The sequence below is a fragment of the Natrix helvetica genome (assembly GCF_964273705.1).
Source record: "Natrix helvetica genome assembly, chromosome: 15".
Lineage (NCBI taxonomy): Eukaryota > Metazoa > Chordata > Lepidosauria > Squamata > Natricidae > Natrix > Natrix helvetica.
Window position 1 is genome coordinate 10,524,933 of NC_138565.1, and position 14,542 is coordinate 10,539,474.

At 48.0% G+C, this 14,542-nt stretch overlaps 1 protein-coding gene across 1 annotated transcript in view; it reads right to left on the reverse strand.

Moving 5' to 3' along the window:
- Positions 1-14,542, reverse strand: part of COL5A1 (collagen type V alpha 1 chain) — a 207,323-nt gene that overhangs the window by 140,697 nt on the left and 52,084 nt on the right. Inside the window, exons 2-4 of the mRNA XM_081967084.1 lie at positions 9,216-9,383; positions 6,524-6,737; positions 2,583-2,745 (exon numbers count right to left, since the gene is read on the reverse strand). Coding sequence (XP_081823210.1) covers positions 2,583-2,745; positions 6,524-6,737; positions 9,216-9,383 — 545 coding nt within the window. The remainder of the gene's footprint in view (positions 1-2,582; positions 2,746-6,523; positions 6,738-9,215; positions 9,384-14,542) is intronic.

Genomic DNA, 14,542 nt, shown 5'->3' on the forward strand with positions numbered 1-14,542 from the left:
TGATCATGTGACCAAAATTTGGGTGCTTCCCAACCGACCTGGATTTACGATGGTTGCAGCATCCGGGGACACGTGGTCACCATGAAGATTGCCACCATGAAGATTAATCCAATCAGGTGTGAATCACTTAATGACCACATCACTTATCGATGGAAAATCTGGCCCAAACTGTGGTCATATATTGAGAACTACAGATAGTCTTTGACTTACGACCACAATTCAGAGGAGAATTTCCATTGTGGAGCAAAGTGGTTGTGAGTCACACCCAATTTTAGAAACTTTTCTGCCATGGTTGTTAAGTGAATCACATAGTCATTAAGCAAATCCACTTCCCCGTTGTTGGCAGCTGGCTGGGAAAGTCATGAATCGCCATCAGGTGACCCCCGGGGCAACCGTCATAAATACATACCTGCTGCCAAGCACCTGAGTTTGGGCCACGTGGCTCTGGAGATGCTGCAACGGTTGTTAAGTGAGACTTCCAATTGTAAGTCATTTTTTTCAGTGTTTTTGTAACTCGATATGGTCACTAAACGAATGGTTGTAAGTTGAGGTCTACCTGTTCCTGTAAAGCAGGGGTGTCCAAACTTGGGAACTTTAAGACTTGTGGACTTCAACTCCCAGAATTCCCCTGCTGTAAAGCCTTCTTTAATAACACTCGTCCACGGAGTTGGTATTCAGCTGGTTTGGACTGGTTCGCCCACACTGGAGAGAAATTGCAGGTGGGCCCCACCCACTCGCCCTGTCTCAGCCATCCTATTTAAGCATGTTTTTGAGGCCGGACGCGTGCACAGAAGGCGTGCGCACGAGCAAAGCGCATGGAAGGCGAAGCAAGCGGATACACGCGCAGCAAACCGATGGTAACAAAATGTGAAACCCATGGTTGGGTATTTTACCAGAGAAATATAGTAAAGAAAATGTATATTTAATTATTCATATAATAACTGCAGCTGGAATTGTATTTTCACAAAATGGGAAAAGTTCCCTCAGAGGGAGAGGTAATTAAAAAAAATATATTAGACTGTGCAGAAATGAGCAGATTAACACTGGCAATTCCAGAGAAGGGAGAATCAGAGTATTATGAGATATGGGGATGTTTTTTTATCACTGGATAGAAAATAAATATAGATGAAAAGAAACAAAAAATTGAATAATTTGGAAAAGAACATAGAATTATAGGGGAGGAGTTGAATTAAAAGGCAATTGAAATGTAAATGTAAAGGCAAGATAAAACCAGATTAAAATGTTGCAACTGTTAAATAGGATGAAGCAAAGACTTTACCCACATGACACACTGTAAGATTAATGATGTAAGAGTAGTTTTGGAAAAATTTAAAAAAAACTTTTCAAAACAAATGTGAAACCCACACCTGCTCATCCAGACTCTTGTTTAGAGTCTCTGCCCTTGATTTTAACTCAATGTTGAACCAAGAAAATACTTCTACAAACTTCTTGCAATCATTCCCATTCAATCTGATGATAAAATGTCCTTTTCATTTTTCCCCCAAATAAGAAAAATGCAAAAAAATTATCTGGACAAGATGCCAGGGGTTTTGCCTTATCTTACTGTAGGTCTCAGTGAACCAAAGAGCTTTTTGTGAATAGCAAGTGTCCCCATTTTAATGCTGCCCAAACTCTGCAGCTCCACAGCTTCTCCTGCATCCACGAGAACCTTCTGGAAGCAACATAAATCAATCCCCTCTCGTGGCAAAGAGGGGGAAGACACAAGAGGGGGTGGCACACACCAACATCAGGCTGCAAACACAACGAAAAATGCCATCCACAAAATGAAATTCAAAATCACGGGAAAGGACCAAACAAGATGAGGGGGAGGAAGCCTGAAGGAAAGGGAAGGGAGCCAAATATGGTTCAGTGGTCAGAATGCAGTACTGCAGGTGACTTCTGCTGACTGCCGCCTGACTGCAATTTGGCAGTTAGAATCTCACCAGGCTCCAGGTTGACGCAGCCTTCTGTCCTTCCGAGGTGGGTAAAACGAGGACCAAGAAGCAAGAAGCAGAAATGGAGAAGGTAATTTAAAGGAAGGTGAAGATGGATGGGGGTGGGCCAGGCGAATTGGTCACCTGTCTAGAGCCCAGAACCTGGAGCTTCAGACCCCCAAGACCCCTCAAGGGGTCAATGGCATGAAGGAAACCCTGGACACGAGCCAGTTCACGTCTTGGCGACAGAAATCATAATGATGATTTAAGCCATAATGATGGTTTAAAGCTCTCTTGAGATCAGTAAAGAGAGACCCGCCTTCTGGGTCGGTCAGAGAGAGCCTTTGATCATGGCTTATTAATTTTGGTTTCCACCTCTCTTTCTCTCATGTCAGGGTCATGAACCAAGGCTACGTTTCAAAACTCTGCAATGGAGACTGTTCTATAATGGCTTATTCCCAAACTTCCTTTCTAAAATAGGATGTAACAAACTTCTCCCCTTTATCTTCTCTCTCTCTCTCTCTCTCTCTCTCTCTCTCTCTGTTTCTCTCATCCTGAACCTGTTCTTCTTATCCCAAGAAACAAAATTCTCCGATGCCCAGTGCTCGAGACCCCTTTCTGGCAGTTCCGTCTTTCTCACCCTCTTACCTCAAATACTTCCTCATCCAAGATCCTTGTTCCAAAGACAATAATGCCATTAACGTCAATGATAGGATGGTCACTTCGGTCCAGCAATTTGGTGACTTTTTTTTTACAGTCCAAAATCAGAGTGACATTCTTCTTATGAACACTGAAAGCAACTCGATGCCACCTGGGGAAGAAGAGACCCAGCAGAAGGTCAAAAGGAGGTCCAGATGTCCTGGCTTCCCATGCCCACCTCAGCCCACCAAAGGGAAGCTTCTAGAATTCCAAGCATAAAAGCCTCTTCCCTTGACCGCTCATTACATTTACCCGGATGCTTCCTGTATCACTGCAGGACGGAGAAACCACAGGCATCATCTCAGTTCTCAGGAAGTATTGAATGCTAAGCCTAGTTTAATCAAATAACCATTGGCTACGTTCATACCATGCAATCCCCAAGAAAATAAACTCTGATATAAATCAGCCTGCCACCCATTTGAGCCTACACTTTCACTTTCCTCCAGGAAGTCCCAAAGGTGCTTTTTCAGGAGGCAACTGGACTTCCTTGTTGTTGTTTTTTTGAAGACGTTTTGCTTCTCATCCAAGAAGTTTCTTCATCTCTGACTGGATGGTGGGGAATGGAAGGATTTATATTTCTTACAGACAGCTGATCTGTAAGAAACAGTCCAGTTGCCTCCTGAAAAAAAAGCATCTTTGGGACAACCATGACTGGGATGACTGAGAATCTCTACAGATTTTCATCCAGGAATTTCCCCAAGTGAAGCAGCTGCAAAACAGGAATTTTCATGGGTGGGTGTCTCGTTTTTAACTTACAATGAACAGCCTATCACCTCCATGAATTTCTGCCTCTTGTGTGATTGGAGCATTTAAGGGTCAAATAATAGTTAACAAATCATTTGAGCAAAAACGTATCATGCCAAAAATGAACTGTGATGAAGGTGAGGTCCTAGAAAAAAGAGGGCTGGCACACTGCACACTCCTGATTTATGGCAACTTTCCATGATTATTAGGCAGCTCCAGATGTGTTGGCCAACCTTGGGAATTCTGGATATTTCAGTTCCAAAACTTCTGGAAGGCAGATTTGATAAGATTGACTTAGGAAATTAAATTCATTTTAAACCCACTGTGGGCTCCTGCATTCTCATATTTGTCTTGTGCTGTTCCAGCCAAAAAACAGATTGTTTTGCTGATCTGTAAATGTAAGGGACTCTTTAGTAAGAATGAAAAGGTTCATTTTTTTAAAAAAAAAAAAGCTTGCCAAGTGTCAAAGCAATGGAGAAAGCCCAGTTTTGGGTCTCAAGTGTCCTCGTTCTTTCTGTACACTGGAGAGGAGATTAAGAGAAGCTCACTCTGCCTCTACTCATGAAAACAAAATCCATGTTCAAACTATTGTGCAGTTTTAGGACAGTTGAGTATCCTTCTTTTCGGGGCCACAGAGAAAAGAATGAACTTGGGTGCGGTAGTTGTTTCTTCATAGCATTCCAGGAAGTGGCGGCCAAAGCAGAGAGACAACAATTTCTGGGCGAGGGGGAAGAGTGGTTCAGAATTTATACCATGTCAACGTTCAGTGCCCTCCAGCAGGAGCCCCATCACGGGTGAAGAGAAGGCACTTGCCTTCTCCTCTCCTCTCCAGCCTTCTTGGTGTCCCTCGATGACGGAGACGTGTTTACATTCCTAGCATTGCATCTTCTTCCCAAGGGAGACGGGAACCTTCAAGCCACCAACTGAGCCCTGAACGTTTCTGAGGACAGCCCTGGCTGGATTCTTTTTTAAAGCTGGGAATATCTCAGCAAAAAACTATCTCCAGGCATTAGCTGTGGAGCACGAAATGCTCTGGGAAGTAGATATTGAAGATAGCACAAGACAAATTTCTGTTTTCCCGCTGGAAAAAGACGCGCTTATCTTCGACGTATCTAATGAATGTTATTTGTGAGATGACTTCTCCTATAATTCCACAGCTACTGCTGCTTCCTTATCACTATAACTGGATTTGTTTCTCGTTATATTATTCCACTTGCGTTTTTACATGTAATCGCCTTTGCTCTTAGGTTTCATGAATTAGAGGCCTTAACTGCTTTGCCAAATCCAGAAGTATTTTCCAGGGAAAAAATGTGAAATGAATAAACAGCTATGTAGTAAATAGTAAGATTTAAGGCCAACCCCTCCCCCTGCCCCAAAAAAGTCAAATTGTGTCAAGAAGGCGAAGAATGAATGCCTGGGCATCTCTCCTTTCCTTTCCTTGGATTATTTGACCAGCTTCTGAGACTGCCGATGGTTCTGAATGTTTATAAGCAGCCAAAGGAGCGACAACAACCCCAGCAGCATTTCCAGCCACATCTGGCAGAAACAAAACCATCAGACTTAAAAGAAAACGTGCCCTGGACAGACCCAGAATTCAATTTCCTTTTGGCTCACCTCTGCCACGGTTTGGAGAGAGGGAGGGGGAGGCTTTTTCCACGCAGATCTCTTCATTGAGGGCAGCATCAGGGCTGTGGTTGACTTCAAGGGGCTGGGTGGGCGTGGCTGACTGGGTGGGTGTGGCCAATCTGACACCACCCACTGGGCATGGCCAACTGGTGGGCATGGCCAGCTTGACACCACTTCCCAAACTGCTTGCATGTTTGCTCTTCGCATTGGGTAGACTGGGCCAAAGCAACACGGGTGGCCCCTTACATTTTCTAGGACGGCCCTGAAGACCTCGTGGGCCTTGTGTTTGACACCCCTGTTCTAAGGCTACAAGAGGCCATTGGAGAACCCAAACTGAATCGCTCCAGAGAGAGGGCAGCCCAGCCTCTGCCTGCCCCTCCAAGCCACCTTCCCACAAGGAAGCTTCCCCTAATGGTTGCAGCTGGATACAGAGAAGTGGCAAGTTGATGGGAGGGAGTCACACATATACACAAGGAGCCAGAGCCCTTGTTGGTGGTGGTGGTGGGGTTACTTTGGATTTGCGGACTCCAATTTGGCTTTGGATTCAACATAGGATGGGAACTCAACCATAATATTGCTTGCACTGCACCGCGGTGGCATAGCAGTTAGAATGCAGTACTGCAAGCTCCTTCTGCTGCCTGCCGGCTGCCTGCAATTTGGCAGTTCGAATCTCACCAGGCTCCAGGTTGACTCAGCCCTCCGTCCTTCCGAGGTGGGAAAAAGGAGGACCCAGATTGTTGGGGGCGAAAGGCTGACTCTGCAAACCGCTTAGAGAGGGCTGGGAAGCACTGTGAAGAGGCATTTAAGTCTAAGGGCTACTGCTATTGGTATGATATCTATTTCATATTTGTAAAAAAGCTGGACTTGATTCTGTTGATCGTGCACTGATGATGTTACCTAGTTGGATCATGAAACGCCTGCAAGAAAACAACCAAACTCGGAGAGTATCAAGGACTGCACACTTCAGCCCTGAGCTACAAATAGTCTCTTCTATTGATACCCAACATGTTAAAATTATTAGAACACTTTTGAAGATTTCAGGTTGCGCTCCAATGATAGGCTGACTCTGTAAAACCGCTTAGAGAGGGCTGTAAAGCAGTATATAAGTCTAAATGCTATTGCTATGCTATTGTTTATCTGGGGCCTCACATGTGGCGTTAACCTGGATTCAGGTGAATGCTTGTCTGTGACTCGAAGTTTTATGACCTGCTTTTTTCTTTTTCCCTCTTGGAGGGGGGGGGGGGGGGCTCCCATCAGGCCACTTTTGACTGGAGCTGACCTCATCATCTCCCGAAAGCAGGGGTGTCCAAACTTGGGAACTTTAAGACTTGTGGACTTCAACTCCCAGAATTCCCCAGCCAGCCATGCTGGGAGTTGAAGTCCACAAGTCTTAGAGTTCCCAAGTTTGGACACCCCTGCCCGAAGGAGTCCATTAAACACCCAAAGAAAGGAGACCTGGAATTCCCCTGCCTGACCCACAACCCCCCCCCACCCCTCCCCGTTTCCCCCGCGTCACTCACTTGCCATCCGAGAGGTTGATGCCGCGGAAGAGAGGATAGTTCTCGGAGCCCGGCTTCTCCATGTGGTCCTCGTATAGGAAAACCGGGGACCGCCCCAGCTCCACACCAACTTGCTGGATGCCTTGCTCGTTGTAAATGGAGATCAAAAAAGCCTGTCCGCCCTTCTTGGCTTTCACCGTGGTCAGGATGGAGAAATCTTCAGGAAACGGAGACGCTGGAAGCAGAGAAGGGAGCAGAGAATGGGGCCCGTTTCTCTCCCAAAGGGAATCGCCAACCTTTGCCCTGCAGCCACACAACGGCAGGACAATGGGTTGAAAAAGTCGGCTGAACGAGGAAGGTCTGCTTTGAGACTTTAGATACAGAATCAGAATAGAGCTGGAAGGGACCTTGGAGGTCTTCTAGTCCAGCCCCCTGCTCAAGCAGGACAATTTATACCATTTCAGACAAGTGACTCTCCAGTCTCTTCCAGACGTTGGGAAGGGAAGCGTAGGCAAAGCGGGTATATATGCTATTGCTGTAGCTAATCAGACGTTGCCTTAGGAGCTGTAGGGGTGCCAGTGGTTAGAATGCAGCATCATAACAATAACAATAACAATAATAACAATAATAATAATAATAATAATAATAATAATAATAATAACAATAATAATGATAAATATTTATTTCTTAGCCGCACCCTCTCCCGAAGGACTCGGGGCGGCGTACAATAAAACATAGGAAATAAATATATAAACAAACATACATATAACAAAAACGTATACCAAGACATATACATATACAAGGAGGAGGTGAGCTGATGAATAAAAAACAATGAAAAACACAATGTTTAAAAACCCCTAAATAATTTAATACAATTAAAATACCCCAAATAAAAAAACCCGTCAGGAGCGATATAGTTGGATCAAAGTTGAGCCAGGCCAGCTACTTGAAATAGGTGGGTCTTGAGCGGCATGGCAGGCTAACTCTGCCCACTGCCAGCAGTTCAATCCCGATTGGCTCAAGATTGACTCAGCCTTCCCTCCTTCTGAGGTGGGTGAAATGAGGGCCCAGATTGTTGGGTGGGGGGGGGGGCAGAGGCTTACTCTGTAAACCTCTCAGAGAGGGCTGTGAAGCAGGGATCCCCACCTTTGCAGCTTGGCAGCCGAGCTGGAGAGGGGGGGTCAGAGGGGAACCAGGCCGCACGAGCAGCAGACCGGTTTGCATGCCCAGGCCTGCGCAGCTCAACCTGAGCATGTTGATCTGCACACATCTGCATACATGCCAGCCCGCCTCTCATACAAGTCGAACTGCACATGTGTGCGCACTTCGTCCACTTCCAAATAGGCCACAGACCAGGAGTTGGGGAGTCCTGCGGTAAAGCCCTGTGGAGCGGTATATAAACCTAAGGGCTATTGCTAGCGCTGGTATGATTATATGGGGAATACTTCCATGTCCACCCAGATACACGCACAGCCCCGCTCCATGTGGACTTAGGATCCTTTAGGATCGCTGAGGAATCTCCCCCTCCCCCATGAAGGGTGTGGGTCGTAGCATTCCAGGTCAAACAACTGGAGGCTTTGCACAGCTGGCAGCGGCCAGAGCAGCGACACACAGGATCCTCAAACTACCAGCTGAGGAAAGCAAACCTTCTAATTAGCCCCAACTGCAGCCTGCCTTGTTTGGGCCGGAGTATCCTTTGTGCAGCTACGTGAGCCTTTCATTGTGCGGTTCCCCAGCCTGCGTTTCCTTGTGGGAAGGCTCTGCAATGACCTCTCTTGCCTTTATCTCGCTTGTCTGGAGCTGAACTAGCATCGAGTTACTTGCAGGAGGTGTCTTATTAAATGAAGGGAGGGGGGAGCCCAGCAAAGCCCAGGATGCCTCTTCCCGGCAAGGGGGGGGGAGAGGGGGCGACAGTTTTGCACGCAAAACCCCTTCTGCGCCTGTCTGTAACTTCCAGCGCCCTTTTCTTGCCCAGGGCCAAAAGCCTCAAATTATGTGGAGAAAATGACTGACATCTTGGCCACCGGATCAAAGCAACCCGCTGCTTCCCTCCACATTCCTCAGGCTTTTGCCAAAGAGGACTTCCAGATCCACCCCAAGCAAGGCGCTGCCCCGGCTGAAGAGAAGCGTGGCAGTGCCCCAGCTCTGCTCAGAAAGCCCGCATCTGCCTCACCTGCTGCAACTGGGGGGGGGGCCTCTGGGGGCCAAGCAGGACCTGAGTCCACCTGGGCAAAGCAGGAAAGGAAATAATGGCAGCGCCAGGCTCTGTGCAGTGCCCCAGGCTGTCTGTCTGCAGGACACAAGCCTCCTAAAGAGCCATGGTGGCCCAGTGGTCAGAGTGCAGTACTGCAGGCTCCTTCTGCTGACTGCCGGCTGCCTGCAATTTGGCAGTTCGAATCTCACCAGGCTCCAGGTTGACTCGCCCTTCCGTCCTTCTGAGGTGGGTAAAATGAGGACCCAGATTGTTGGGGGGCAAGAAGGTGACTCTGTAAACCGCTTAGAGAGGGCTGGAAAGCACTGTGAAGCGGCATAGAAGTCTAAGGGCTGTTGCTTTCCTAGAAAGGGAAAAGGTGCCATCCTGTCTGGGAGTTGGGTCTTTAACATCAAAGAGGTTGCCTAGTTGGGTAATGAATATCTGCAAGCCAAGAACCCAGCCTAGAGAGAAACAAGGACCCCGACAGTTGCACCCTGGGCCACAAATACCCTCTCTTACCAGGGAAAAGCTGCTTGGTTGGGGCACTTAGCTGGGCATCCTTGGTCACGCGATAGGCCACATCTGCTCCCTTGGAAGACCGCCTGCTGGTGCAGAAGCCCGTCGTTTTTGAGATGCCATCGGGTAAATTATGGAAATCTAATACCTTCAACAGATCTGCAGGCTCAGCTGAAAGAGAGAGAAGCCAACATCAGGGCTACACACAGACTCCCCGTGGTGAAAGTAATCCTCGAGGTCATTCAGTCCAACCCACCCGCTTAGCACCTCCAATAGATGACCATTCAGCCTCTCCTTGAAGGAGAAAACACCACTTCATGTGGCAGCCTGTTCCCCTGGCTCTTGGCAACCAGCCTGAAAGTCTTTCCTTTAGGTTTAATCCACCACTCAGCCCAATATTAACCAGAAACACCAACACGGCTTAATTTCAAAGGGAGGGAGGGAGGGAGGAAGGAAGGGGGAATGGAGGAGGATCTATTTCCAAGAGAAGAAATCTGTGCAGATCAGCCAATACAATGATCAGGCCCTTGGAGTTTCAGGGGACAGGACAGGCTGGCCCAGTGCCAAGCACAGCAACAGAGTTTTGCACTATGTACCCAGTTCCCCAAAGCCAACTTGATTAGGTTACCCCTCAGGTGGCCTGCTTGAGCTTGTAAGGAAAAGGCCGTCCGAAAGGTGTGAGTCGCAGCGTGCCCCTCCCCCCACCCTCATGGTCAAGCTCTGAATGCCCCCAGAGACCCAGCCCAGAGCATCCCCTATTTACAGTGTTATTTCTTTATTTAATTTTTATGGGGCTGCCCATTTTGTCCTAGTAACTCCGGATGGCTACCAGCGTATAAAAACACAGACAAAACGACATCTTATTAGAAAACATTACAAGATTAGAAAAGGCAGGAAAGCAGTTGGAAGTAAATCCTAATTCGACAGTAAATTCAAACCACAAGTCTAGCGGTCAGCTGACTCCCACCTTGACCGATTCCGCCTCTTTAGGCCGAACTGTGTTCTCTGGGGGTCCCAGGGACAAATCAACGCCAATTCTCCTTGTCTTCATTTCCCACACAGCAGTGGTACCGGTCGTGTTTTGGCGGCCTGGGTCGCTGGAGCCAGCAGAGATCCAGGCCTGCCACACTCCCGTACCGGTACGCCGGGCGGCGCCATAGGTGGCGCCATCTTGTTTTTTTGCTTCTGCGCATATGCGGAGCAATTTTGCGCATATGCGCATGAAACATGCACACACGTGGCGCATGCACGAGCAAACCAGCAACCGGAGGATGTCTGAACCCACTCCTGCCACAGAGGCCTCTGAGTGGCCTTTCAGGCAAAGTTTTGCCAGCCTTCCCATCTCCTTTCGCCTGGTCTGATGGAGCTCCTAATAAAGGAGTAATTGAGTTAACCAAAGAAGGTTTGCCATGTTCCCACCCAGCCCCCCCTCCAAGCTCTCCCCTCTTCCATTGGTCTGCTCTGCTAACGGCAAAGGACAAATTCTCAAATGCAGCTCGTCTGCCTGGAATCCACACTGTACATCGGACATTAACACGACTGAGCGGGTCCAGAGGTATTTCATGAGAAGAGTCCTCCACTCCTCTGCTCACAATAGAATCCCTTATGCCACCAGGCTCGAAATTTTGGGCTTGGACAATCTGGAACTGTGCCGCTTGTGGCCCAATTTAAGCAGAGTACACAAAATTGTCTGCTACATCTTACTCGTCAACGACTTCTTCAGCCTCAACCTCAATAATGCACTGGCAAACAATAGACACAAACTCAAGGTCAACCGCTCTAAACTCGATTGCAGAAAATGCGACTTCAGCAACAGAGAGGTCAACGCCTGGAATGCTCTACCTGACTCCGTTACTACATCCTCAAACCCCCATAACTTCAACCTTAAACTGTCTACCGTGGACCTCACCACATTCCTAAGCGGTCCGTAAAGGAGGTGTGCATAAGCCCACCAGCATGCCTTCCTATTGTCCCCACTTCCTTGTATTCATTTCCTTCATTCATGTCCATGTTCATACTTACACCTGTCACCTTGTACATGTTTGACAAATAAATAAATAAATAAGCAAGAGCACAGAGAGAAGAGGGTCGCCTGGGGGCAGAGACCTGGGTGAGAGTCGGTCTAACCAGACTGGCAAGAGACTCAGGGAGAACGCTTTGGGGGTCGGGACCAACCATAGCAAGTGCATGGCATGGAGAGCCCCCGCTTCCTCTCCAGCAGCTCCTTCTCCTCCCATTCAGCAGCTGGACAAGGGAGTGATGTGGGCAGCCAGGAACCTCTGCATGAAGGGAGAAGGTGAATGATGTGAGGACGTTGGAGGATGGGGGGGGGCTGTTTTTGCAGACACGGGGCTCTTGAATGGCAACCCTGGGACAATTTCCCCAAAAGGAAGGTGGCTAAAGATGGAAAAGGAGCTCCCATGTCAGACCTGGAAGCCATCTTTTGCATTGGGCCTTCAGGCCGGCCACATTTTCTGCTGTGGGAAAACAGGAGGGGGGATTATATGGAGCATGGGAGGTATATAGTCTAAATAACATTCCTTTCTCAGAGTGTCAAGGACGTCTTGCCCTGCATCTGGAATGGCGTGACTGGGAGGCATCTCCAGTTGGGACGGTGCCTGATTGGTCCTTGTGCTGGACAGGGGGTTGCTGGGCAGGGACTGGAATTTTCTTTTGGGTGGGGAAAACCTGAAAACTTTCAGATTCGGGTTTTCCCAGGTGTGCCAATATCTAATGAAATGGAACTTTGAGGAAACTCAAGCCTCGGAGTCTCCTTTCGTTGGGGGTCTTAGTTGGAACCCTGACATCCCAGGGAAGAAAAAGGCAAGATGGCTGGAAAGATGTGGAGGGCAGCTTTGAACTTAGAGCTCATCAAATCTGCTTCCTTACCCCTCTTCGTTTACAAAGCATCAGACGTTTATTCGGAGTCCCCTCTGCGGAATCGTTACAGTTAATCAGAAAATAAATGAATGCATTGCACTAATGAGGCCCCACTTGGACTACTACTCCATCTCCAGTTCTGGTCACCAAGATACCTAAAAGATATTGAGACTCTAGAAAGAGTGCAGAAAAGAGCAACCAGGATGATGAGGGGACTGAAGGCTAAAACACACGATGAACGGTTGCAGGAACTAGTGCAGGGAAGAGAAGGACCAGGGGAGACACAAGAGCATCTTCCAATATTTGAGGGGCTGCCACAGGGAAGAGGAGGGTCAACCTATTCTCCAAAACACTTGAGGGCAGGACAAGAAGTAAGAGATGGATGATCATTAAAGAAAGATATAACCTAGAATTAAGGAGAAATTTCCTGACACTGAGAATAATCAATCAGTGGAATGGCTTCCCTTCCAGACATTGTGGGTGCTTCATCATTGAGGTTTTTAAGAAGAGAGTGGAGAACCATTTGTCTGGAATAATAGGGTCTCCTGCTTGAGCTAAGGAAGGAAGAGCTGAAGGAAGACAGGAAGGGAGAGCTGAAAAAGGCAGGCAATTTTATTTTAACTTTCATTAACAAAATGCATTTAAACTTCTGCCACATCAGGGGGGAAAACCTATTATATTTTGCACAGTGTGTGTCCTAAAAGGTACAACTGCATCGTGATAAAACCCAACTTCTAACAGAGCAGAAACGAACATGTCCTGGAGGCACGTAGTCATTTTTTCAAGCAACTGGCAAAGAGGAGTAGGCACCTACTCCCAACTACATTACACCTCCCATAAGATTTGGAAGGCGCTCAAGGCAGAGATTTCCAAAAAGGATAATTAAGAACAAAGTACAAAGGATACATTAAAGCGCCTCCCCTGGACTGAAAGGGACACTCATGGAGCCATTTCAAAAATGTGCAAGATAGCATCAGGCAGGTTCTTGGCAGGAAAGAGGCCCGAATCCACCGCCTTCTTCCCTGCCCTGGGATGTTCCCTCCCACAGGAGGCCCTCCACAGCAACGGCTGACGGAGAAAGGCAGCTGGGTTACAGCCCAAGTCTTGCAAGCAAGCAGGGCTGAAAAGCGCAAAGAGTCTTTCTTGAGACCCTCAAATATTTTCCTCTGGTGCTGCAGAGGCAGAAGGCCTGCCCTGCCCCGCCCCAAAGCCCGAGCCCTCTTCTGGGAGAGGTGGTCAAGCAGGACTGTCCTTAACACAGGGCGGGGAGGAGAACAGGACGGCTGGCCTCCACACTTTAGTTCTCCATCCCACCAAGCATCATGGTGGCCCAGTGGTCAGAGTGCAGTACTGCAGGCTACTTCTGATGGCTGCCGGCTGACTGCAATTGGTAGTTCAAATCTCACCAGGCTCAAGGTTGACTCAGCCTTCCGTCCTTCCGAGGTGGGTCAAATGAGGACCCAGATTGTTGGGAGCAAGAGGCTGACTCTGTAAACCGCTTAGAGAGGGGTATAAAGCACTGTGAAGCGGGATATAAGTCTAAGGGCTGTGGATATCACCCGAGGGTGGGAAAAACAGCCACTCATTATACTTGGAGGAGTGGTAGGGGGGGAGAGCTTGGGAAGGAGGAGAGTTTTGACAAACAGCCAAAGCAGCAGGTTTAAAAACTTGCTTTCTTTTTGTACCAACACTCTGAGTACTTGGAGCAGTGTGGTGGCCTAGAGGTGGAGCTCTCACCTTACAATCAGGAGGCTGTGGGTTCAATCCTAGGTAGAGGCAGATATTTTTCTCTCTCTGGGCACAATGAGGATATATCTGCTGAACAAAACTCCACACTGGCGACAGGATGGGCATCCGGCCATTAAAACACTCTGCTAGCTCCATTCAGTTGCCCAGACCCATCTTTTAACAAAGATGATGATGATGATGATGATGATGATGATGATGATGATGATGATGATGATGACACAAATCATATGAATACCAAAGTATTCCTCCCAGAATCCTTAGCAGGAGCACAATTACCTGCAATGGTCTCTCTCTCTGTGTGTGTGTGTGTGTGTGTGTGTGTGTGTGTGTTTCCAGAAACAAGGACTGACTCCCGAGCTTCCAGGTCCCAGAGTAACTTGCACCAACGTTCCTGCTGGGCAGCTTCAGTCTTCCAGGTATGCAAGATCCTAACTAGGCCATAAAGCCAACGCAGCCGTGGATTTTCACAGCCAGAGGGGCAAAAATATCATTTGGCTAATTAATAGCTGTAATAAACTTGGAGGAAGTCCAAGGGCCCTGGGAGGCATTCTGTTTGAAGTTGCTCACCCACATGCCGTTCCCACGTGCCATCTTTACATGTTCTTTAATCAGGTGTGAGCACTCGCCCTCTTCCCTTCTGGGTCACCGCAAAGGAGGAGGCGTAACCTGAAAGCTGAAACAAACCACGTCTCTTTTGCAGG